At 44.7% G+C, this 27,135-nt stretch overlaps 1 protein-coding gene across 1 annotated transcript in view; it reads right to left on the bottom strand.

Annotated features, from left to right (window-relative positions):
- Positions 1 to 27,135, bottom strand: part of NAPRT (nicotinate phosphoribosyltransferase) — a 306,647-nt gene that overhangs the window by 154,495 nt on the left and 125,017 nt on the right. The window contains exon 4 of the mRNA XM_085604693.1: positions 8,777 to 8,907. Within this exon, the coding sequence (XP_085460819.1) occupies positions 8,777 to 8,907 (131 nt within the window). The remainder of the gene's footprint in view (positions 1 to 8,776; positions 8,908 to 27,135) is intronic.

Below are 27,135 nucleotides of genomic sequence, written 5' to 3' on the forward strand. Positions count from 1 at the left end.
ACCCTCTACCCCTCCTTGCATCACCTCATACCTTTTACTATTCCGACCCTCCAAAACAAGCCTTTCTAAACCCTTCCCTCTGACTCTCCCCCTCCCATTTACTCATACCAATCGTCCTCCTACTGTTATGCACTCCAAAACAAAACAAAAAACGATTTGTGTATCCTTCGCTTTTCTATCCCTCCACTATCCTTCTCAATGCAAATAACAGACTAACATGTCCATCTCTCAAATTAATTTCATATTTCACTATACTAATTCACCACTAATCCTTTATGGGTTCCGAAGTAGCGTGCTACTCGCCGGAAGAAGCACTAACACATCATCAGGGGTAGCAAGCGCTATATAAATGCAAAGCTTTTTCCCTCTTCTACCCCTCTGCTATCCTTCTCAATCCAAATAACTGACCAACATATCCGCCACTCCAATTACTTTCATATTTCACTATACTAATTTACCACTAATCCTTTATGGGTTCCGGAGCAGCGAGCGAAAAAGTGCTTCGACACCTCATCAGGGGTAGTAAGCACTATATAAATGCAATTACAATACAATACCTGAAGCAGAATCAAGTGCCCATTCTGCTCTTTTTATACAGCCCTTTAATTTTCAGTATCCTGCAACATTATTTCAAAAAGGAAATTATGGGCTAGATGTATCAAGCTAAATTGCGATCGCAAACACTGCAATTCTCAGAATTTCAACGGTTGCGATCGCAAAATCCTAGTGTGCAATGTAGGAAAGAAAAAGCACATTCACAAAATAAGAAAAATCGCAAAAATAGAGTCCAATTATTTTACGATTTATTTTGCGAATATGAACTTACCGAGTCACAAATTGCGACTCGCAATTTGCGATTTCGCAAATAAGGATTTGCAAAGAAAAGTATGAAAAATCGCAATTAGCGAATACCTAGAATTACCACCAACTCAAAGCAAGTGGTAACCAGGTGCACAGCATTTAAACAGTTCCAGAATGCCTCACTATCTTTCACAATGGCAGCCTTGTATGTCATAGCGCGGAGGATGCGGATACAAGTAGCAGCACAGAGAAGGAGGAGGCGACAGGAACGCATATACAGAGTGCGCATTACCCTGTTCCAGCAGACAGATGAAGAAATACATGATAAGTACAGGCTACTCAGCAACTATCCTAGACCTGATAGATGACCTACAACCGATCCTGGAGCATCAGACCCGCAGGACCCAAGCCATTCCAACACATGGGCAGGTCCTGTGTTCACTGCACCTACTTGCATCAGGGAGTTACCAGGGGGTGAAAGCTGTAGCTGGAGGGGTCTCCCAAAGTTGCCTGTCAAGCTTTTTAAATTCTTTCCTGGATGCCATGCTTCAAAGAATGCACCATTACATCAGGTTCCCCATTATGAAACAGGAACTGCAGAAGACTAAAATGGATTTCTATCAGATGGCACAATTCCCACATGGCATTGATGGGACACATGTCGCAATCTGTCCCCCATCAGCTACTGAGTATGTGTATCGAAACAGGAAATCATTTCATTCCATCAACGTCCAGGTCATTTGTAATGCCTCACACATCATTACTGAGATCGTAGCCAAATTTCCAGGAAGTACGAATGACTTACATTTTCAGGCATAGTGGAATCTATACACGTCTCACTGGTGGAGAATTTGGAGAAGGATACCTTCTAGGTAAAAGCATGGCACCCACTCTGATAGACATCTTAGATGTGTTGAAATTGGCCTGTGATTAATGTATGTTTCCTTTCTCATGTAGGTGACAGCGCATATGCAGTGCGTTCATTTATACTCGCCCCATATCTCACCCCAACTACCCCAAATGAGCGGAGATACAATGCTGCCCATAAGTCGACGCGCAATGTGGTGGAGCGGACATTTGGACTGCTGAAGAGTAGGTTCCGCTGCCTCCACAAAAGTGGAGGTGCACTGCAGTACCAAATCAAACATGCTGTAACATCATTGCTACATGTGCCATGCTACACAACCTAACTACCAAAAACTGAATCATATTGGACATCACAGATACTGACTCATAGGATGATGAAGACCCACGGCCACCTCGCAGAGCAGCAGGTGGTGTAGGTGCCGCAGATGGGAGACACAGACGTGATGAGATCATACGCAACTATTTCTAAGTGAGTAATGAGACAAAGCTAATAATGACTTTAGCAGAACTGTGTTTTATTGACCTTAACATCAGGCAATATGTGTGCACACAGCCTCACAATCCTGACCACTGTGCGCCTTGAGTTGCACATCATGGCATATTCACACTCCATGCACATTTACAACCCTTTTACTGGTCTCTCGTGGGTTACCTCACCCATTTGCAAGTCTCTGCCACAGTATTAACTATTTCTTGTGCCCACGTGCAGCACTGCTACGGTCAGTGTTCACACTGCCCTCCCTTGATGAGGGTTCTGCTGCTGTCCCTTGCCTTGCACTCCGCCATCTGGGCTCGGTGGCAGGTGGAGTGATGCTGCTGCAGCTTAAGACCTCCTCACTGTTCCCAGCACCTAGTGCACCTGTAACAGCTATGTTTGCTGTCTGGAGCTGGTCGACAGCATTGGTGACCTGCACCAACCCCCTTGCAACATCCTGGCTGCAGTGAGCCATTTCCACCTGCATGGAGATGGTGCATCTGCTTAGGACAGCTGTGGCATTGCAGAGGCTGTTGACCGCCTTTGTGTACCCATCCATGCGGCTGCATAGGCGTTGCTTTTCACAGCGCCTTGAGCCATGTTCCCTCTATATGGTGGTGCATAGCTGTTGTATTGCCACAAACATGTCCTTCATGCTTTCTGTATTTGCCCTCCGACACTCTGCAACCGTGTTGTCAAGGTCACGTATGCCCTCCTTGATATCCCTCATGTAGTGATTCAGGGACACCAGCTACCGTTGAATTGATTTCATGCTTCTAAATTGCAGCCGCTGCACCTTGACCATGGTCCCCTCAAGGCCAGAGAAGACAGTGGATTCCTCCCCTGCTCAGCAACACGTTGTGGCCTTGCTCTGCGTCTGAGGCTACTGGTGCTACTACACTGCACAGGAGACTGACAAATAGGACGCAGTGCTGGGTCTTTGGGCATGGACACGGGATCTACTGGTGTCTCTTCCACTCCTCCCTCCATCTCCTGTAGTGGTGCCACAGTGTACCTGCTTGGTCTTGGTGCAGGTGTTGTTTCTGTGCCTGTGTGAGACTCTTCCTCCCCTGCATGTTGTTTTTGCTCAGGTGCCTCATCTATCTGGCTGTCTTCTGCCTGTGGCGCAGGTTCGCCTGTGAATACAAGAGAACCATTTACTGTGTGTCCTGATTTCATTTTTCTTCATTAAATGTACATGATTTGGTATTCCCACTAGATGTGCTTAGCTTGTTTATTGACTGGTGTGAGTACACTGCGGATAGGTTTCCCTGTGTCACTGCTTTGCCATCTAATGTTTGGGACTGCATCTCCGATGATGCATTGCTGGGTGTTAAAATGTGGACTGGAGTGGCTATCTAACTGGCTCATTGGGTAATTTTAGATTGTGGAGTTAGGAGGGTGATGGCTCAGGACAAAATTTGCATGCATCTTACCTTGTCTGGTGTGTTCTGTGGCTGAGCTGTCCACATTTCCTGTTACAATTATGCTCTTAGGCTGGAGGGTGGACTCCACCATGTCCTCCAGGGGTGTTGTTGCTGGCTCTGTGGATGGTCCTCCACCTGTTTTTTTGGCGTCCTGAAGCCTTTTTGCAATCTTCTCTTTGGCCCTGGAGCGCAAGTCGTACCAGCGCTTCCTTAGGTCCTCAATAGAGCGCTGTGTGACCCCAATTGCCTTCACTTTGGCTTGTATTTCCAGCCAGATCTTCCTCTTCTCAGATTCTGGGACGCGCAGAGACTTTTTCCCCGAAGAGTTGCTCATGGCTCTTCACCATTTCCTCTAGGAGGACCTCCAACTCCTTTTTGCTAAATTTGTGTTTTCTTTGCTTGCTGCAGGCTCCTTTCCTTTCTCTTGTGTGTCCATTCTGTCAGTTTGTGCCGGTCTAAGCACCCCTGTTCTGCTCCGGATATGATATATGATAAAATTATTTATGCAGCGCACGTACACCAGCGGTTTCTTGGCGCTTAGCAGAGGAGCGTTGACATAAGTAGTGAGAGTTAGTTATAGGCCTGGGAGAATAGCCAAGTCTTAAGAGATTTCCTAAACTGGGGGTAGGAGGGAACCTGGCGCAGTTCGGGGGGGAGAGAGTTCCAGAATTGGGGTGCTAGGGTCGAGAATCTAAGACCGCCGTGGTTTTTTCGTTTGAATGGACAAGGGGTAAATAGGTTCAGGCTAGAAGAGCGTAGTTCGCGAGAGGGGACATAGCGTTGGATTTTGGTGGCAATGAAAGCGGTGCCGTGGAATGATAAGGCTCTGTGGATCAGGCAGCCGAGTTTGAAGTGACAGCGCTGGTTCACTGGGAGCCAATGGAGGTTTTTAAGCAGGGGAGTCACATGGTGGGATTAAGGCTGGCCATAGACCAGCCTAGCGGCTTGATTCTGTATCATTTGTAGACGGTACGATTGGTATGCGGGGATACCTGCATAAAGAGCATTGGCGTAGTCGATGCGCGAGATTACTAACGCCAGCATGACTTGGGTAAGGGCTTCAAAGGATAGGAATCTGCTAATTTTCCGGATTCTTCGCAGGTGGAAGAAGCAGGGGGAGACCACTGAGTTAATCTGGATCTTCATGGTGAGGTCGCTGCTGATAGTTACACTTAGGCTTTTGACAGAGCTGACTGGGGAGGGAGGGCAGCCCAATGACTGGGGCCAGAAGTTCGAGTTCTAAGGATTGGCAGGGGTCCCTGTAAGAACAAGCCCCGGCTTATCGGGGTTGAGCTTTAGCTGGTTTAGGTTCATCCAGTTCCTGATAAAATTCATGGTCGACTGAAAGAGGAGGGAGACGAGTCAATGGTGAAAACAAGTTGGAGATCATCCGCGTAGTTAAAGGTGAGTACTTCTCTGTTCCGAAGATCTAAGATCAGGGGGAAAATATATAGATTAAAAAGAAGAGGGGAGAGGGAGGAGCCCTTGGGAACCCCGCAGGTCAGTCTTTATCTTCGAGGAGAAATTGGCGAGACAACTGCCTGGTAGCGATCTTGGAGGAAGGACGTGATCCATTTTAGCGGTAGCCCCCGGATGCCAGCGCTCTCGACCCGGTCAACCAATAAATTGTGGTCTACGGTGTCGAAAGTTGCCGACAAATCTAGGAGCACTAGTGCCTGTGTAGTATTTTGATCAGCCCTCTTCCTGAGTTCATCGTGGACCGCCAGAATAATGGACTCCATGGAGTGTTCAGGCCTGAAGCCCGCTTGATGTGGATCTAAGTAGTGGAAGAATTCCACAAATGTGCTCAGGCAGTTGGCTACATGAGCCTCCAAAATATTTCCCAGGAAAGGTAGCAGCGATATTGGGCGGAAGTTACTGAGTACAAGAGGGTCAGAGCCTAATTGTTTTAGGATAGGTACGACTTCCGCGGTCTTGAAGAGGTTGGGGACTATGCCCGCGGAGAGGGAGTTGTTGAGGAGAGATAGGGGAGGTTCGGGGAGATGGAAAAAAAACCTCACGTGCGATATGGGGGGGGGGGGGCAACTGTCCGTCGGGGAACCTGAGTGAACCCTTTTGAGGAGGGAGAAAAAGATTTCATGGGTGATAGGTGGAAAAAGATCAAGATGGAGAGGGTTGTGATGAGGGCAACCGGGATCAGGGGGTAGGATAGCTCTGGAAATGCTAGCTTTGATTTTCGTGATTTTGTCAATCAAGTACGTGTTGAGAGAGTCGCAGAGGGATTGAGAGGGGGTGGGTTTGACAGTGACGCAGTCAGGTTTGACGAGTTCGTCCACAATGGAGAAAATGTCTTTAGATTTGGCTCTAAGGATCGTGTTTTTATAGTCTTTGAGGGCTGATGTGAAGAGAGATTTCTTGATAGGGCAGTAGCCTGGTCTCCACTTGCGTTCGGTTTGACGCAGGGTGAGTTTAATTTCCTTGAGGTTGTTAGTAAACCATCGATGGGCGTCATGGGGTCTCTTGTTTTTGAGGTTTCTCAGGGGAGCCAGGCTATCTCTCGCCGAGGCCAGCGAGGCATTAATGTTTGTTGCCAGGGTGTGCGGAGAAATCGAGTGGCCAGAGGGCAGAGAGGTAGAGGGCATGGAGGTGGCTAAAAGGGAGCAGAGTGTGGTGGTGTCTACCCGCCTCCAGTTCCTGGCCATCGACTAATCTTGAGAAGGGGTTTTGGTGACAAGGGAGTTGGGGATCGAAAAAGAAGTAAAGTGGTGGTCGGACCAGGTGCAGGGGGTGATCTGAAGGTCAGAGATCTCAAGATTGGATGACCAGACCTGGTCCAGGATATGACCTTGTGTGGGTGGCTACCTTGATATGCTGGGTGACGTTCATTCCAGTTAACAAGTCAATGAAATCTACCGAGCAGGGGCTCTCACGCTCGTCAAGTGGCCAGTAATTAAAGTCGCAGATGATCTTTACTCTGGCATGGTTTATTGCCAACTCCGCAATGGCATTGCCAAATATTTGTGGAAAATTGGGCATATGAAGGGGAGGGGGGTCTATAGATTAGCGCACAGGTAAGGGAGGTGCCGTTCGAGTCGAGTTTAAAAAGGAGGCTGTCAACAGAAGGGATTTTAGAAATGGATAAGGAGGTAAAGACTGATATAATGGCCGCGACCCCTCCCCCTGCCTTGTTCTCAAGCCTGTTGGCCTGGAGAGCGTAGTAGTTGTTAGGGATTGCGGCGAGGATATCAGGGGTTGATTCAGCTGTTAGCAAGGTTTCCGATAGAAGAAGTATGTCAGGCTTAATGGTGTCTAGTAGATAAAAAACTTCTATATGGTGCTTGACCAGCGAGCGGGTGTTGAGGTACCAGATAGACAGCTTATTCAGGTTTGTGCTGCCGCGGACGGTTAAAGTGTTGGGGGAATGTCTCGTGTAGTAGTGGGAGGCCTGTGGTTAGGGAGTGTGCCAATAGATTTGCAGGTAATGTGCTTATGGCTCAAGATCCCATGTGTGCTCCTGCTCTCAGCCTCTCCCACAGTCTCAGGCACTCTGAAACAGCATGGGCGGGGTCCCTTTCTGCTGTTAATGTCAGACTGCACCTGAATCGCAGATTCGCTAAATTGCGAGTTTTCTTAAATTTGCGAACTCACAAATACCGATTCTGTAATTGCGATCCGGTATTTAGATTTACGTATTTGAAGGAATCACACCAAAAAATAGTGATTATTTTTATTACATTGCGATTTGCGATTCTCAAATGGCGATTTGGTAAAAATCGCTATTTGGAAATCACAAATTTGGTTTTTCAGACATCTGACACTATATCTTCCCATTAATGGCTACTCACTGTCTGGGCATAACAAATAGCCCATGAAGCAGTGCATTACAAATTCAACATATCAAAACCACTGACCATCACTTTGTGTCGAGTCCAAGTAAGTCTTGTAAAGTATCGGAGGCATTCCCCATTTACATTGATTCCCATGCCCCCTCTCCCAGTTTCCATTAACATTAGGTAACCCTTTTTCCATTCCCACCAATGCCATAGAAGTCGTCAGTCTATGTGAGGCAGAGTTGTCTCTCAATTCAGTTCCATCTTTAATTTCTTCCATTCTTCTACAACCACTCCCTTTTGTTTTGCACCATGTTCTGTTTTAAATAACTAGATGTTGCACTTTTCTAGCCATTGGGAATAGGAACGTTTCACATCTATCTAATTCATCTGACGATTACACACCAATTTGTTCAATTTTCTAAATAAGATTTATTCTAACCTTGGATCGAGTTTGGCTGTATTTTAAGCAATGTTAATAAACCAAATTAAAACATTTGATGTTTTTTTTTTTTTTTTTTAAAGAAAACTCTGGCAAGAACTTCAGATACAATGCTAATGTTTCAAGAAATGGATTCTACTTTAACACCCACTGAATTGTTTAATATTAGGTGCTAAGCCCTTTGGGGTAAGACAAGAGCTTACACTATTCATGAAGGAATACACAGGCTAAGGTACACATTGGAATGGAAAAGCGGACACTAACATTAATGCAGGACGGTCTAAGGTTTGATATGCTGTGAGCCCCATTTCTGGGCTATCTAGGTAAGGCGGTCAGGATGTGCACCTGCCCTAGATACTTTCGAGGGCTGAGAACTGTCCAATCGCAACTTGATCGGGCACAACAACAGAGAGGCATAGACAGTTCCTGAACAAGCGATTTGCCACGAAATGGGAGCATGGAACTGAAATGCAATGCAGCAGAGGGAACACTCTTCTCCCGAGGAAAGATTGGGGGCTCAGGGGAACTAAGGAAGTTATTCTTATTGGACATATCGGGGGAAGGGATCTATATATTTTGATACATTTTGTTTTTATTTATACCTATTTCACACTAGCCTCTGTGTTGTAGGATTGGAAAAATGTAATAAAAAATTTCAATTTAGTGCAAGCCGTTTGTTAGAAGTAATGACCTGGCTCTTACTGTTCGGTCGATACAATCTCCTAGGAGCACTCATGAATGATTTTCAATGAATTTGCAGTCGCATGAATGCACGGACCTGTTGGTCGCTGGACTCTGTGTGCGGCAGGCAATAGCACAGTATCCCATCCTCTTTCACTTACAATCAACCTGCGCCAAGTTTCTAAGTCCACTGGGGTTCTGTAATGACCATGCCTATGATGCTCTTGTCTGGACTTGTGGGAGGGGTAGGATTGGGACTGGAACAGGGTGGAGCACAAGAGTGAAGACTTACCCCCTATGTAGGAATATCTTGATGCAGAGATGCCACCGTTGGGCCCTTGTGCACGTCTCAGCCCCAATTCCAGCAGTTTTTTATCAGGGCCAGCCGCAGTGCGCATCCTAGCAGCATTCGTAGCAACAAGACTGGACAGAAAGAAAACAGAAAATAGTGTCTCTAAATTGCAGACTCAGCCATATTTGGAAGAAACCATGAATCAATAGAATGTACGTGCTTATAAGTATATCACATTTTCTGCATGTTGGGGAGGCAGTTTCACACACCTGCTAGTGCTAAGTTTTATTTCAGATGTTTACATATATGCATGATCAAACCTGGATTACTACTTTTTATGCAAAAAAACTCCAGATACAATTTATTTTGATCTTACAGAGGGGAGCTCTGGCTACTGTCACCATCAGAAATGCAGACCTGCAAGTCATAAAATGTACCACAAATTTGAAATTAATAATCCAAGGCAGGAAGAACATTTTATACCAGGAGACTATGTACAGTATGTGGCAAAAAAACAGAAACAAGTAGAAAAAACTCCTCTATTTGCATCAGTTCCTATATTGGCATTATCTATACTCCATTCACCTAAGCTGCAAACAATTTTGTAATTATACTCTGTGAAATGATTGTGCCTAGTTGCTACCTTCAGGCCAAATCTAAGTCATTTTAGGTTGCTTTCACTCTAAAAGGGGGAGGAAGAACGATAGCAATTTAATTTTTCGAAACCAGTATTATTTTTTTAATGATATTAAGAACAAATAGTCTCCCCCCCCTGCAGCTCGCCATACGGCGATACCCTTCATTTGTCCAGCTTGAGTTAAAGTTCACAGATCAGTCATACTTTGTTTTAAAAAATATCTATGCTTCATTATTGTCAGCCCCTCTGTGGTGCACGGTCATTCTCCTACCCGTCAGGTGGGATAATCGGCATCTCGGCTCTTCTGCCCGTCGCTATTCTGACCTTTCTGTCCCCATCATTTGCTATGACTCACCACCACCACACTAGGGGACTCTGGACATTTCCTATACCCACTACAATCCTGATCAACTCATCTATCTTCCTATATCCCCCTCACTTTATTACATGTCCTATTATCCGGTTTGACAAATTTGATGATAAATGCTTTCATTATCCTATGGCCTTTTCTTTTTTCTCCAATGTACTGTTTTGTTCTATGTAAAACTCAAAAATATATGTAAAAAAAAAAAAACCTCACATTAACCAAATTGCCTTACAAACCTGACAAGCTACATAGTGCTGAAAATGGAATGCATTTGCACAAAGGGATAAGAAGCCATTTATAAATAATATTCAAAGTGGCTACTTAATCGATACCTGTGGTGTCCTTGTAGGCATAAATGAGTAGAAGCCAGGCCGAAAGAGTAGACAAGTGGATTTATTGGCACCTCATCCACCAACAGCTCTCCATCAACTCCCACTTACAGAACCCCACGATAGCCCTTCTGATTCCACATTGGAACCCATGTCACATTCTGACCTTCTTAGAACACTGGGCAAATAGCTCCACTGTACATTGCCACACATCTTCCCCCTCAACAACAAAAATAACAAAATTGCAAAAAAAACTACAAAGTAAGAAAACTATCATACAGAATAAGGACAGAGAAACATAAGCTGCCCAGCAACATATTACGAAAATGAACAGTAAAGCATCACAGTAGAAGTAAACATGTGACATATACTATGACCTAACATAGTCCTTCATGTAAACAGGAAGTCTGCGCACCCTTTGACTTCTTTCCCGGATGCCCCTCGAGACCCCATGCAGATTAGAAGCAGAGGACAAGAGATCAGAGGACCCAGAACCAGAGATTAACCTGTTGCTATCCGCCTGACCAACTGAAGCAACAGGATTCACCACTACAACGCGACTCTTGTTCCAAATCCTCCCATCACTTGTTTTTACAGCATTGTTGAATACCTTAATCACAGGTCTTACATTGGTATATTTTGACCAAGGTTGACACCCCACAGGAGCTCTTAACTTGACCATATCCCCAACCTTCACCACCTGAAATTGGGCACCTTTCTTACCATCAACATAACATTTCCTCAAAGACTGCTTCTCTATCTCTCTATCCCTCCACCTCCCTACCTGATTATCAACAAAACCCTTGTTTAACTTCATCCAACCAGGACACAACAAAGTATTGGGTATCCTCCCTTTAAATAGTTCAAAAGGAGATCTCCCGGTAGTAGAATGAGGAGACACTCGGTAAGCCAAAATTCTGTCTTGAAGTGATTCTTTCCAATTCAACCCACTAGCCCTTGCCAACTGAATGCTCTCCTTAAGAGTCTTGTTGACCCTTTCAATTGCACCATTAGCTTCAGGATGATATATGGCACACCTTTTATGTTGAATACCACACCTCACCACAAAATCCTTAAATTCTCTAGAGGTAAATTGTGGTCCGTTGTCTGAAAGAATACTGTTAGGAAAACTCTCTCTCTTAAAAATTTCTTGCAAGAATCTAATGACACACACTGTAGACACATCCCTAACAGCACCTACTTCTATCCACCTGGAGTATAAGTCCAGAACCACAATCAAATATGGAGTATCACATACCCCATGCAAAGGACCAACAATGTCAATCGAAACTTCATCCCAAGGATGATCAGGTAACCTCCTGCACACCATTGGGGTTTGTTTAGTCTTCAAAATCTTGTCACTAGCACAGCATTCAGGACACTCTCGAACCAACCTCTCTATCTCCATATCCATATCCATGCCAGGCCACCAAAACAGTTCCTTGGTCTTGACAATCCCAAGATGACCAATATGGGCAAAATTGAGCAACTTATCCCTAATACCCACCGGCGGAACCAACCTTGTGCCCCTCGAAAGCATGCCGTTCACCACAGAAAGCTCATCAGAAACCAAACTCCACGGTTTCTCCAACCGTTTACCTTCCCCCAACATCACCATAACTCTTGTAATTTCATCATCCTTATTAATCTCTGTATTCCAATCATCCTGGGTAACCGTTCCCTCCGTGATTTCACACACATTGACTACCTCATTATCATCCTCACCATCCTCCTCATTGCTCCTTCTGAGATCAACCAACCTAGAAAGACAGTCCGCAGATCTATTGACCACACCTGGAATGTAGTCAACCTCAAAATTAAATTCTTGTAAAGAAATGATCCATTTCCTTATTCTAGAAGAAATGGAGTCAAGACCTTTCTTAGAAAACACCTCCTTCAAGGGCTTATGGTCCGACAAAACACTGACCTTCACTCCCCACACCAGATTCTTAAACTTCCTTAAGGCCCAAAATATGGCTAGAGACTCCTTCTCTATAACTGAATAACCCCTTTCGGACCCTCTTAGGCACCTCGAAGCACAAGCAATAAAACAATCCACACCATTTTTCTTCTGAAGCAGCAGCGCCCCCAACCCTTTTTCACTCGCATCCGTCATGATGACCGTCGGATCACTAGGCACAAACGCATGAAGGGCTGGCGCTTTACTCAACTCCTTCTTGATCAAGATGAACTCCTCCTCACTCACTTGACCACAAAAACCCCGCATTTTTTACAGTCAATTTCCTCAAACTATGAGTTTTACTTGCATAGTCAGGGATAAATTTACTGTAAAACTCTACCATACCAAGAAAAGAAAGCAATTCTTCCTTGTTGACCGGTACAGAAACATTCAAGATGGATTCCACCAATTCCTTCTTGGGAAAAACCCCATGTCCAGTAATACAATGTCCTAGATAATTTACTTCCTGCAACCCAAATTTACACTTATCGTTTCTAAGAGTAAGCCCCGCTTCCCTTAGTCGTTGCAGGACAACAAAAACCAGACTATCATGCTCTTGTAAGGTGTTCCCAAAAATCAAAAGGTCATCCTGATAGCATTTAACCCCAACTAGACCCCTGAGAATATGCGACATTATTCGTTGAAACACTGAAGCCGCCGACACAAGCCCGAACGGCATTCTACAAAATTTAAAAGTACCCATGGGGGTAACAAAAGCAGTCAGATCCTGAGAGGGGTCATCTAACACAACCTGATGGTATGCTGAGGCCAAATCAAGAGTGGAAAAGTACTTCGCACCAGCCAACGTACCAACCAGCTCATCGATGTTCGGTAAGGGAAACTTATCTACTATGACCTCTTTGTTCAATGCCCTCAAGTCAATGCAAAGACGAATTTCGCCAGTGGCCTTCTTGGCCACAACTATCGGAGCCAACCATTCTGTGGCTTCAACTGGTACAATTATGCCTGCTTTCACCAATTTATCTATCTGTTTCTGAACGCCAGCTTGTTCATTCAACGGAATTCTCCTTACTTTAGCCACAACAGGTACCGCCCCTACTCTTACTTTTATGTGATGTTTATACCCCTTAAGACACCCCAAGGTATCCTTAAATATGTCAGCAAACTGTTCTATAAACCTGAGAGACGTGTCTCCAACTGCTTGTACTTGAACCTGAGGAGAGGCATTGGGGTTTAACCACACCCCCAATAATCGTTGATGAGGCCACCCCATAAGGGAATCACTCTGCTTTGCAACATATATCTTCCCCGCAATCATCTTCCCACAGAGTTCAATGGTGGCCACAAAATATCCAGACATTTTTATAGGTAAACCACCATAGCCCATGGGAGAAAGATCGTTCCTAAAATATTTCACCTTGTTGACAAAATGTTGCATAAAAACATCCTCTCCAATTATTGTCAGGTGAGAACAGGAATCAAACTTAAAAATAAGAGGTACCCCCTCTATATCCACCACATGAGATGGATGATCACTTTTGCTTGCATCAACCTGGAATGTGACCACTTTTACCTCAGGCTGGAGCTTGGCAGTCATACTGTTATCCTTGTTACCTTTACCCTTGCAACGTTTAGCGAAATGTCCTTTCCGACCACACATGTTGCAAATGGCTCTCAGTCCAGGACAATAAGGTGAATTAGCAAAATGCCCAAAACGTCCACATCTAAAACACACAGGTTTTCCCCCAACAGGAGAACTGGTTACGTTACTAGGCATAAATATACTAGTCTCTTTTCCCTTAACCTCCCTCTTTTGTACCTGGCATACCACCTCTTCTACTTTATTTTCAACCACAGCACTTTTATTCTTTTCTTCACTTTTACTCTTTTCACCATTCAACTCATCAACACACTTCCTCATATGCTCAACTTGCTTGGCAATAGTAATCACTTCCTCGAGCGGAGGCTCATCCTTCAACCAGAGTTCTTTCCTGATATCATCATGCGCACATCTCAACACAAACTGGTCCCTAATCCTCTCCTCCACAGCAGGACCAAATTTGCATGAAGATGCAAGCTTCCTCAGAGCCGAAACATACTCTTCCACTGACTCCTCTTTTTTCTGTCCCCTCAGACCAAAATGATACCTTTCCATTATCGTGCTCAGCCTTGGTAGATGACGATCCAATTGTTCAATACATACTTCATATTTATTAAGGTTCCTTTGTTCAGAAGCACTTAAATCAGGTAAATGTTCTAACACCTCTTGACCTTCACCCCCAAGGCAATGCAGCAATAACGAATGTTTGCGTTCGGCACTGAGATTCGTGCCACAAACCCTCGCATAATTCGTAAAAATCTTCTTCCATTTTTGCCATTTAACATTCGGCTCACCTGGACTAGTTAGAAAAAACGGAGGTTGCGTTACATTCTGCATGACGATAGACTCTTTTTAAGTCCTAAACATTACCAAGCTATCAATAATAATCCTAAAATCACAAAAATAAAAAAAAATGAACAAAAATTCGTTTTTTTTCTTTTTCTAAAAAACAAACAAACAAATAACCAGTTCCACCTTTGGTAGCACTAACACCTCCAAAAAAAAGAATGTTAAGGTACTTATGACCAGCTGGCTCGCATGTAAAAACCAAGAGTTGTTAACATTCTTCCCTTATGGAGTACGATCATTGTGCACGTTCCCTCAGATACCAAGAAGAATAGCCACAAAGTTCAGGCCTTTTCCGAACACCGTATTTCCTTCAAAGTGAATGGAGATCTCCCCAACCACTCAAAATGGCCCCCAACGAGGTTCTCATTGGCTGGCTCCAAGCCTCCGTTTGGTGATTCAAGCCTCCATCTGGGAATTTCTGTCACACGCTTCTCATTGGCTGTCTCCAAGCCTCCATTTGATGATTCAAGCCTCCAACTGGGAATTACCGGTACACGCGCCGAAGCCTCGCACTTTCCTTTATGACTTCACTGCACACGCACAGAAGCCTCGCGCCTCCCTTCGTAACTCCTCTGCAAGCACACAGAAGTCACGTGCTCACGGCCTGCGCTCAGAAGTCACACGCTCACGGCCTCGCGCAGCAATCCGTTTCACGGAGCCGTCTCGCGCTCCCGATGCCACCAGCTGTTTTCCTCAAAAAGAAACCTTCCACCACCTGGAAATCCGCAGCGCCTCACTCGGAGCAGTACAACTCACGAAGGCCTCCAGCGCCGCCTCCTCGATACCACAGGGCATGAACATCGGCTCCAAGATCCACGCAGAAACCCTCCAGAGGTTAGTGCCAAGTCGATGTTGAGGTGCCTTTACTCCCGATCGTCGCCAAATAAATGTGGTGTCCTTGTAGGCATAAATGAGTAGAAGCCAGGCCGAAAGAGTAGACAGGTGGATTTATTGGCACCTCATCCACCAACAGCTCTCCATCAACTCCCACTTACAGAACCCCACGATAGCCCTTCTGATTCCACATTGGAACCCATGTCACATTCTGACCTTCTTAGAACACTGGGCAAATAGCTCCACTGTACATTGCCACAATACCCTAGAAAGGGCTTTCGGCCAAGCATGGGTTAGCAAAGCACTATAAATGGAAGTGGCATAATTCTCTCTTAAATGAGGACATCATTATGTGAAACTTGCCTCGTGGATCAACTGCTTTTCTCAGTGCAACACAAGGCATTTCTCGGTCTCCATCTTCACCCTAGAACCTGCCCCACAATCACACAATGCCACGTTTCCAGTCTGTTAGTGTCACAGCCTCCACTAACGCACCTGTGGTCCTGGAACAAGGGTTGATGGGATGAAGGCTTATGAGAGAAGTCACTTCTTTATGACAGGTTACTAAAAGCATGGCATGGCCACACAAAGCAGCCACAAGGACAAAACAAGGAGCGCAATTTCCTCAACATACATAGGGCCAAATGTAGAGCATGATGGATGGACGTTACAAACGTGATGGATATGCTGCCTGTTGCATTACAGGTGCCACTGAATATAATGCACTTGTAATGTGGCAGACGGGACATCCGCTACATTTGTGACAAAGTAAATCATCCACCAGACTCTAAATCAGGTTCACAGTTACAACAGGATGAGAAATAAAATGGTTTATGAAGGGCTGGCAGTCAACATCAGGGTTAAGGTTCAGCGCACAGTTGATGATTAACCATAAAAATAAGTAGCAGTTTGGCATTTGGAACTTGATAACCTAAAATGCATTGCGCTGAATGTTTTTCTAACTACTTGACAGCGGACAATCAACTAAAATGTTGGACTACACTAATGCCTATCTGTATAGGAATTTGGCCATCGTCCATGTTGCACAAGTCCTGGATCTCTGGACTGGTTTCCTTTTCCACAAGAGAATGATTACTCACAAGAGCTGGAATTAATGCAAAATCCTAAGCTTACCCCACACTAGACAGAAGGAGCTGCATTCTTGGAGGATTGTGAGATGAGGAGACCAATACTGTGCACTCCTAAAATCAGAGTCCAGGCTAAACCCTGGACACAGCCCTCATCTCAGGCAAGCTACCCTATCTGCTACATTCTCTCTAGTCTTTCTTTGTTTTGCTGTATTTTTCAGCTTGGTCTCAACAGTTGTGTGCTCTGTAAAGGATGGTCTTTGTTTGCAGCACTGGAACAGCAATGTGTTTCGAAGGCAGCACACACAGGCCGGTGATCATGTTCAAGTTTAGATTTTTAGTGTGCTTGCTAGAGCTTCTAAATCCAGTTGGCATCACTTAAGTAGAAAGCTTCATCTTTGAATTATGTATATTATATATGCCACTGCGAAAAATGTAGGGCAAAACAAATTGTTTTAAACAAAAAACCTGCAGGCAGATCTACAATATCATCACAAGAGCTTTCCAGTAATATCTATCACTGAGTATTTATTTGCTACTAAAGTCAGTTGAATCTGTAATGCTGGAAGCTAGGTCATTCATGTTTCTTAATAAAGGCTGAGCTTTTTTTTACCGTGGCGTACTTTACTCACAAACCCTGTGAGTATTTTTATAGTGGAAATGTAGCGGCACAGAAATGAAGCGCAGTGCAAAGTAGATGATGGGATTATAAAATGAACCAGCTGATACAGATAGCTAAGAGGGAAAAACCAACTGAATACTATGCGCTTACTGTACTCTATAGTTCACGCATTCTGTTAAGGTTTTTAACGGTATTTATTAATCGTTTTGTATGGTGGATTGCAAGAATACTCGAGACACCACACTGAAAAAGGGTTGATTTGTATTTATTTATTAAAAAGTCATGCAAGTGTTAGACATCACTAACAAAAAGGCCTCAAAGAGTGATAGTGAGGAACAAAAAACATAAGGATTAAAACTGGTTCAGACCAGCAAGTCCATATGCCAAGTTCCACCACCGACCAACTGACATCAACCCCATGTGCGTGGAACTACATGCCCATTCAAAGGAGAACATAAGGTTGGTTGGTTGCTGCACAGAGGAGCCACAACAAGGTGTAACAAAATTCCATAGTAAAGTCTGAATGAAAGAAGTGGGTCTTAACTCAACAATGTTGGTCTGTCTCTCCAGCCTGAAGAGTTCAGGAAGGAGGAGCACGGAGCATGAAGAAATCTCACACCAAACATTTTGGAGCTTACTCATAAAGGTGTTTTGGAGTAAGTAAAGCAGTATTCGGGTCGTACTTTTTTTTTTACATACTCTTGGATTCATTTTTTCATTGGGCCCAAAACACCTAAAAAGAGAATAAAATGGGAGTATATAAAAAATACTCTTGTACAATTGGTACAGTTAGAAAGGACGGTGCACTTTTACTAACCAGGATTTGGACATTTAAGGGTGGTTCACAAAGATATAGGAGTATGTACTCTACTACTTATCCTCCTCATTAATGCTTTTGTGAATCGGCCCTATGCATCTGGTTGAGAACATGAACACAAAGTTCAAGGTGGTCTACCTCGATGGATGGTACGGCAGTCAATTACAGCCTTCTACGCAAATGTAAAATGAGCAAACTGCCTCAGCTGAAATATGAGCTAAGTAGGTTCTTGAACTTTTCACCGCAAAGGTGCACAAAACCACACAACAGGTGTCCCTTGTACCGGGAAACTGTTCTCTTACAAGGAAGGATCACCCCTACTGCACCCCCACCTACTTTGTTTCTGGTGACAGAGGTCCCCCAGACAGTCTTGCAACCAGAAACAATAGCTTTCTGTGAGGGTTGAATAAATAAACCAGTGATCAATTTATGCAACCCACCTTCTTGTTATGGCTAGCCTCTCGTTTCTTGTTGTACATGATGGTTCCTGTATTTCTTCTCTGTTTTTCTTTAATTTTCCTGCCCAATGCAGTATGTAATCACAGAGCACTTTGCAGAAGGGGAAAAGTCTGTAGCAGTGTCGCGGCACCAGGAACACCGCTTACCCGCTTGACAGCAGCAGCTGACGCGTTTCGGGCTCCGCCCTTTTTCAAAGGTATGCTCATCACAATTGGCCAGCATAACGAATTCCAGTACATCCCCTTACTTATTTTGCAGGATTACACTCAGGTGAGTTTTATTCCTTCGGCATTCTGGGACTGGAAGTCCTGCATTACACCCATGTGGGCTGCTGGTCACCTAAGTGTAATCCTGCAAAATAAGTGAGGGGATGTACTGGAATTCATTATGCTGGCCATTTGTGATGAGCATACCTTTGAAAAAGGGCGGAGCCCGAAACGCGTCAGGTGAGACAGCAACCACAGATCTTCCCTGACTTTTTAAAAACCCTCCCGTGAGTGCGCCTCAATCGAGGGTACCCTTTTCTTTCACATAATACGGCCAAACCCAGGTCGGGAGGTGCACTGCCGTGAGGTAACGGATCCGCTGCAGTGCGAACTGTGGCACATGGAGCAGGAGGGCAAGCGGAGGAGATTATATGATCGGATGCTGTGTTTTTAAAAACTGTGCTTTAACAACTGACCAGCAGCCCACATGGGTGTAATGCAGGACTTCCAGTCCCAGAATGCCGAAGGAATAAAACTCACCTGAGTGTAATCCTGCAAAATAAGTGAAGGGATGTACTGGAATTCGTTATGCTGGCCAATTGTGATGAGCATACCTTTGAAAAAGGGCGGAGCCCGAAACGCGTCAGGTGACGCAGCAACCACAGATCTTCCCTGACTTTTTAAAAACCCTCCCACGAGTGCGCCTCAATCAAGGGTACCCTTTTCTTTCATATATTATCTACTGGCGGTCGCCAGTAGATAGTTAGGACCGTGTTTCCATAGGAAATCTCAAAATTCTATTTTGAATAACTTTGGCGCCGGTTGACGAATCTTCGCGAAATTTTCAAAACTAATGGGGCGCTCCGCTCAGCTCCTACCCTGAAAGTCTCGGGGGGATTTGTCAAGCGGGGGCCGAGAAAAAAGGGGGGGTCCCAAAACGCGTTTTCCCCATGCATTTTCCCATAGGACCTTTAGTCGAAGGTACAGCCCGAACGGCTGAACAGAATTACTTGAAATTTGGCAGAGAGGTAGTCCTCAGGTCAGGGATGTGCCTTTTGCATATATGGAGTCAAGCTGTTCAGTAGTTCCTGAGAAAATTGCAGTTAAAGCACATAAATATCTATAGCCGCGCACCGTGCGTGCACCGTGCGCACACAGTGCGCGCACCCTAACGTGCGCGAGCGTAATTCTGATTGGTTGTTACATGTCAGTCAACGTTCGAATCGGTCGAAATCAGGAAGTGTCGGCCGCCATTTTGTTTGTTTTCAGTGAGAGAGTGGAAAAGGAAGGTGGCGAACGTGAAAAGGGGGCCGGGTAGAGAGTTCCTGACCCCCTAGCCTTTGTCAGGGGGTCCCTGAAGGACCCCGAAGGCAGAAAAACACATGTAAAAAAAATTTTGGGAAAAATCGCGGGGGTGCGCGCTCCGTGTGCGCACGGTGAAAACCATAAAAAAATATATATATTTTTAATACGTAGTTTATTGAAAAATAAATATATAAAAAAAATAATAATACATACATAACTTAGCATTTAAAAAAAACGTACAAATTCACTGAAAAAACCATAGGTTTCACACACGTTATAGTTAGGAATTAGCATTTAAAATCCTTGCAAATTCACTTAAAAAACCATAGGTTTCACACATGTTATAGTTAGGTGGATATTTCACTCGTAAAAAACCAATGAAATTCCACCGTTATAGTTAGTTCAGATAACTATAACTCGCGCGACCGCCACTCTATCACAAGGATGATGTCATCAGTGATGTCAAGAGTGATGCCACTGACCATGTCATGAGTGGTGTAATATGTGACGTCATGAGCAGGATTGCGGGCGCGCGAGTTATAGTTATCTGAACTAACTATAACGGTGGAATTTGATTGGTTTTTTACGAGTGAAATATCCACCTAACTATAACATGTGTGAAACCTATGTTTTTTTAAGTGAATATATATATATATATATATATATATATATATATATATATATATATATATATATATATTACCTACTGGCGGTCGCCAGTAGGTAGTTATAGTTAGGACCCCTTTTCCATAGGAAAACCTCAACATTCTATTTTGAATAACTTTGGCGCCGGTCGATGAATCCTCGCGAATTTCTCAAAATAGGTGGGGCGCTACGCTCCGCTCCTACCCTGAAAGTCTCGGGGGGATTCGTCAAGCGGGGGCTGAGATAAAAGGGGGGTCCCAAAACGCGTTTTTCCCATGCATTTTTCCATAGGACCTTTAGAACGAGCTACAGCCCGAACAGCTGAACAGAATTACTAGAAATTTGGCAGAGAGGTAGTCCCTAGGTCAAGGAAGTGCCTTTTGTAGGTTTGGTGTAAATCTGTTCAGTAGATTCTGAGAAAATAGCCTTTAAATCAATATATATATCTGAGCCCGCTTACGGTACGCTTACCGTACGCTTACCGTAAGCGTACGGTGGCGTGCGCGAGCGCGATTCTGATTGGCTCTTAGATCTTAGTAAACATTCGAATCGGCCGAAACCAGGAAGCGGCGGCCGCCATTTTGTCTCTCGCACTGAGTGTTGTTTATCAAACAAGATAGCCAAAAACATGTTACGGGGCTGTTTTGACAACTCCCTCCCACATAGTCATGTTGAGGGAGTCCCCAAACATCCCCCAAGAGCAAAAACGGTTTTATTTTTTTTTCGGCAATTTCGCCGAGTACGCTTACCGTACGCTTACCGTAAGCGTACGGTAAAAAAAAAAACACTATCCACACTTACCCCACCCCCTGTGCTTTTGGTGGCCGTAGGCCACCAAATGTACAGGGCTTATTAATAGGTAAAAAAAACTAAATTTTGGCAACATGAAATTATAAAATCGAAATTAAAAAAACACTATCCACATTGACCCCACCCCCTGTGCTTTTGGTGGCCGAAGGCCACCAAATGTACAGGGCTTATTAAAGTTGATAAAAACCGTGCACGGAACGAACTGCGTTAAGTGGGCGCGCACGCCTCGAATGGCGTAAAGTAACTTAAATTCACTGAAAAAACCATAGGTTTCACACACGTTATAGTTAGGAATTAGCATTTAAAAAACCTTGCAAATTCACTGAAAAAACCATAGGTTTCACACATGTTATAGTTAGCGGAAATTTTACTGATAAAAAACCAGTGAAATTGCCCCGTTATAGTTAGTGCTGGCAACTATAACTCACGCGACCGCAATCTTCTGCTGATGACATATGTGTCTTTATGAAAAAAAAATATTTGTAATATATGTATAGCTAAAAATGTATGGAAGAAGACATGGGCAAATAAGTGTCTAAATACAGTATTAGCATCAGCAGAGGATTGCGGTCGCGTGAGTTATAGTTGCCAGCACTAACTATAACGGGGCAATTTCACTGGTTTTTTATCAGTAAAATTTCCGCTAACTATAACATGTGTGAAACCTATGGTTTTTTCAGTGAATATATATATATATATATATATACACACACACACACATATATTGCACAGCGGCGCTCAAAGTGTAGCTATAGTTCAGTCAGAAGAACATTTTTTGTTTCACCAATCACTTTGGAGCACGTATCAGCGCCCACACCCCTAGACCTCTACTATATGTAGTCAAAATACGCAAATCAGACGGCCGCCAGACCAAGCTACAATTCGACGCTTGACGCTCAACGATCCACGCGCACGTCGAACAGCGGCACTGACCAGTCCATTGCCAAGGCCTCTCACTTAGATGAACCCAAAAACACAGTATATATATGAAAACACTACTGATGGCCATGCAGCAAAGCTCAATATTTAGTGAAACAAAAATGGACACTATGTGTAATGCAATGGATTCGCAAAAATTGGAGAAACTAGAAGAAGAATGCCTTAAGGAAGCGGAACATTGACTCTCCAGAGTAGAGGACACTATGTTGACCCGTAGCGACCAACTGCTCAACATGAAGAAAGTTTGAAAACTCATCGTGACAAAAGATTCGGGAGCGAGATCTCACCTAAACATTCTGCGCAAATTGGGAGTGCCAGAATCTATAAACACTGGCAGAATGGAGGACTACATTGAGCAGCACCTTGCCAACCTTTTTGGCGCAGACTCCTTCTCTAAATTACTCATAGTTGAGCACGCTCAACGTGCACCGCTGGCCCGTCTCACACCTGGGGTCCCTGCGAGATCTATAATTTCCAGGCTGCTTGATTATAGAGATCGCGACACCGCCCTGTGCCTGGCAAGAGAAAAGAGAAATCTGCAATTTGATGAAAACGAGGTGACCATCGATCCTGACTTGACCATCGCAGTCCAAGAAGCAAGAAGAAAATTCATACCTGTCAAACAGATATTGAGACAAACCGACATCTCTTACGCGACGCTCTATCCAGCTCGCCTCCGCGTTGCCTTCCAGGGCAAAGAATCTTCACGAGCCCACAACTGCTTGCCAAATTCATGCGCCAATACTATCCGCACCCCCCCCCCCCCACGACAAAACCACCTCTCACATCCTCCAGGCCTGTTTCTCCGACATCAGACTTGGGCTGAACCTGAAATCTCTACAAAGCTACCCTCTTGCAACTGGTCCTTCTTCACAAGCATCAGTCATAGACTGAGGCAGACACTTTTACAGCACTGCCAGTCTCTTTGGCGATGGAACGTAGGCAATGTCTGCCATAGTTCAACCACATCTCTTTATGTACACTTATGACCCAGCTTTAGCTTCTGCTTTTTCCCCCCCTAAATATACCTACTCATAGTGAGCCAGCTGAGATGACACTGGACCCAACTGTCACTCTGGATGGCCTCTGCAGGTTACACCTAGTTGGGACAGTTGCTACTAATTTTCTATAACTTTCTCGGTTTCTTATCTTGCCGACTAGAGCATCTCTATGCACTGTTGACAATTTATCTGCTGTTGCTCTCTCTCTTTTCTCCTAATTCTCTACTCATGCTCTTTTCCCTTAATTCTCTACTCTGCACTGAGTACTGGTGGTATTCCCACTAAAGCGCTGATATGATTTCTGTCATACTTGCAGCTTTTTGTAAGTTTGAAGGGGAGGGAGTAAGTGTGGGTGAAGGGGGGAAAGGGAATCGTTTGAAATGTCTGTTGTCCTCACCAATGCATCATACGGATACCACATTGTTCTTGCCCTGTGCCTCCCTGTACCTCACATCGACACAATGATCAAGTTATTATTATTATTATTATTAATATTTATTAAGCGCACAGCTACTTCCAACGGAAGTGTCCCGGCGCTGGCATCCATCCAGAAAGAAGAGAGAAGGGAAAGGTAGAGCGGCATATACCAGAGTCTTTAGGGTAGTCCAAACAGCCAGGTTTTCAGAGCCTTTCTAAAAGGAAGTTCCGTCTCTAGCTGGCGAAGGTCATTTGGCAAAGAATTCCATAGCAAGGCGGTTTTGGTGGAGAAGGCACGACCACCCATCCTTGCCTTCTTAAAGCGCGGGGTGACCAAAAGATTGCAGCTGTTTGATCTCAAAGTTCTTGCTTGATAATATTTTTGAAGTCTTCGTTTTAAATAAAGAGGGCCTACTCCTCTTGTAGCTTTATGAGCCAGCACAAGTGCTTTGAACTGGACTCTTTTCCTTACAGGGAGCCAGTGCAGGCTGCGCAAATGAGGAGTAATATGATAACGTAGAGGCACATTTCTAATGAGCCTAGCCGCAGAATTTTGGATGCGTTGCAGTCTCCTCATCAAATAGTCAGGGATGCCTAAATACAGACTGTTCGCATAATCAAGTTGAGACGTAATTAGAGCATAGACCACTGACTTCCTACATTCCATAGGAAGGAAGTGAAGAAATCTGCGAAGTGCTTTTAGTCTCCAGAAACATTGAGAGGAAACATGCATAATTTGTGCCTTACTTGTGAGCTGAGCATCGAACCTAAAACCCAAATTCCTTGCTGAGGTTACTGGTATTGGCGGCGGGTTTAGCTCAGCTGGCCACCATAACTCAGAACTAGGAGGAATACATTGATTGAAAAATAGAACCTCCATTTTATCAGTATTTAATTTTAAGCAACTGTCTGTCATCCAAGACGAGATGTTTAGGAGACATTGCCTGAAGTTAGCAAAAGCTGACTCGCTTTGTTCTTTAAACGAAAAGACAAGTTGCGTGTCATCTGCGTATGAGACAACGCGCACACCCCATTTTTCCGCAATTGCCGCCAGCGGAGCAAGATAAACATTGAAGAGTGAGGGGCTGAGTGCCGAACCCTGTGGCACCCCCTGTGACAAAGACTTTGAGCTAGAAACATGAGGGTGTAAAAACACCTGTTGTGACCTATCCTCCAGAAAAGACTGAAACCAGCGCAGCACGTCCCCGTCACTCCTAAATTATGTAGCCTATTCAGGAGGATGTTATGGGAGACCATGTCAAACACGGCAGATAGATCCAGCAGCACCAGCATAGCACAGTTGTCAAGGGTTTCACGAATCGACTCTGCGACCTCTAGGAGAGCTATTTCGGTGCTGTATCCTGCCCTGAAGCCTGACTGGGAGTCATGCAGATGATTGTTAGATTCAAGGAAGTTTGAGAGTTGCCTCTGGACTTCCTTTTCTAAACTTTTTGCAGGGGCAGACAGTAGTGATATAGGTCTGAAATTTTTAAGCTCCGCTGGGTCGGCATCCTCTTTCTTTAGGATAGGCTGAACAAAGGCTTTTTTCCAGTCAGAAGGAAAGATTCCGGTTTCCAGAGACGTATTCCAGAGGAGGTTCAAGGAGCCATTGAGAATAGGCGCTAGGAGTTTAAAAATTCTGACTGGACAGGGGTCAAGAGGAGACCCTGATTTCACTTTCAGCAATTCCTTCAGAGAGGCTTCCTTCTCAAATCGGTGAAAGTTCTTAATAACTCTCCTTAAGATGATCAATAGACCTGATGCTTGGATATCTTCCCCACATGCAACGTATAAATGCCTTACAGGGGATGTCAGAACTCTTGGCAACCAGCTAAAGCATGTATTAGCATATTCGGACCAACAGGACTTCCACATAGCCCTACTACAACAAACTCACTTGACAGAATCTACCGGTGCATCATTTGCTGCCAGATGGGCCTCCCACAGGCAAATTTCCACATACTCTGGTACACTCATTCGCAAAGGTGTGCCCTGTATCCCACAGGGCTCACTGATGATACTAAAGGCCACTATTCACTTATGTGGGGCAGACTGGCTTTGTCTGCTATTATACTAGTAAATTGTTATGGACCCAGTACCTATGACTCCACATTCAAAATTGTCTCTGGGGGGTAATTTCAGATTTAAGCACATCTCTCATTCCATGAGTGGAAGGGGGAGGTGGGAATGTACAAGATATCATGGAAGTTCACGATCTCCAACATGGTTGGAGAACATTTGACCCATCTGATAGAGAGGGCACTTTCTATCCAGGAATACATAACAGTTGCTCGCACTTAGGCTACTGGACTGTCTCCAGGGGGGGTGAGATTATGGATTCACAAAGTCGCTCACCCTGCGCAAACAAATCACTCCCCTATTCTCTCACTATCAGTGTTCTCCTATATGCTCCTTTTCGTGAGGAGTTACGAAAGGAGATTGTTGATTTTTCCTCGAGGAATACGATTAAGTGCCAGTGGTGGGCACTGTCTAGGAGGCATTCAAATTCACAATTTGTGGAATCTGTATTGCTAAAAGTGGGGGGAATGTTGCGCCCACTGCAAGACCAATTGCGTAAAGTGGAGAGCAAACTAAACCGACTTGAGGCTCGACTAGGTGATAGACAATCCAGATTTATCCAAACAAATTAGAAAACCCTTTCGCAGTCTCAGGAGACGGCCGAGATGGAATACCTCTATCAAGGTAAGTAGGCCAAGGCTCGGGCATATGAGGAAGGCGGATGTCCAGGTCACACCCTAGGTCCTAAGACCTGGAAACCACCTTCCACCAATGACATCCTAGAAGTGCCGGGGTGGGGGGGGGGGACGGGCTTCTATATAGGGATACGCCAGAGATGCTAAATACATTCTCCTTATTTCATGGTTCCCTCTATACATCCCGCAGGTCAGAGCCCACTGATGCAGACTACTATCTGGATGACGTAGCTCTGAGTTGGCTGAGTGATGCTTAGCGGAACATCCTTGCGGAGGATCACTGATGGGATTATGGAGGTGATCATGCAATTGCAAGCAGGCAAGGCACCTGGGACCGATGGCCTACTGGAAGATTTTTACAAGACATATGTTGGCTTATTACTACGGATACTAAAATCAGTATATCAGGAGGCAAAGCCTATTGTCTCAAATAGTTTCCTCTACAGAGGAAAAGGGGGGGGGACTGGCAGCTGGACTGGAAGGTCCAGAGCATGTGCTCCTAGGTATAAATCACAATATCACAAAAATAGGGCTTCTGTTCCCACAGAGGAAGAGAAAGAATCTAGATAGGTTGTGTGTGACTAGAGCAAGGGCACGTGGCAGTCAACAAGACTGTCATGCTGCCCCCACACATTCCCAAGGGGATGTCATGCTTCATCATAGGGAGGTGCTCCTTGTCGGGCCGGCACTGTAATGCCTACGGGTCCCCTGAAGGGTCACTTTAGCGGAGATCTTTTGTTGAAAGATGCTGTATGATGAGTGTAAGAAAGGTAGTAAGTGGGGTGGTGTAGTGAGTATG

This window comes from Triturus cristatus, chromosome 5_1 (assembly GCF_964204655.1).
Source record: "Triturus cristatus chromosome 5_1, aTriCri1.1, whole genome shotgun sequence".
NCBI lineage: Eukaryota > Metazoa > Chordata > Amphibia > Caudata > Salamandridae > Triturus > Triturus cristatus.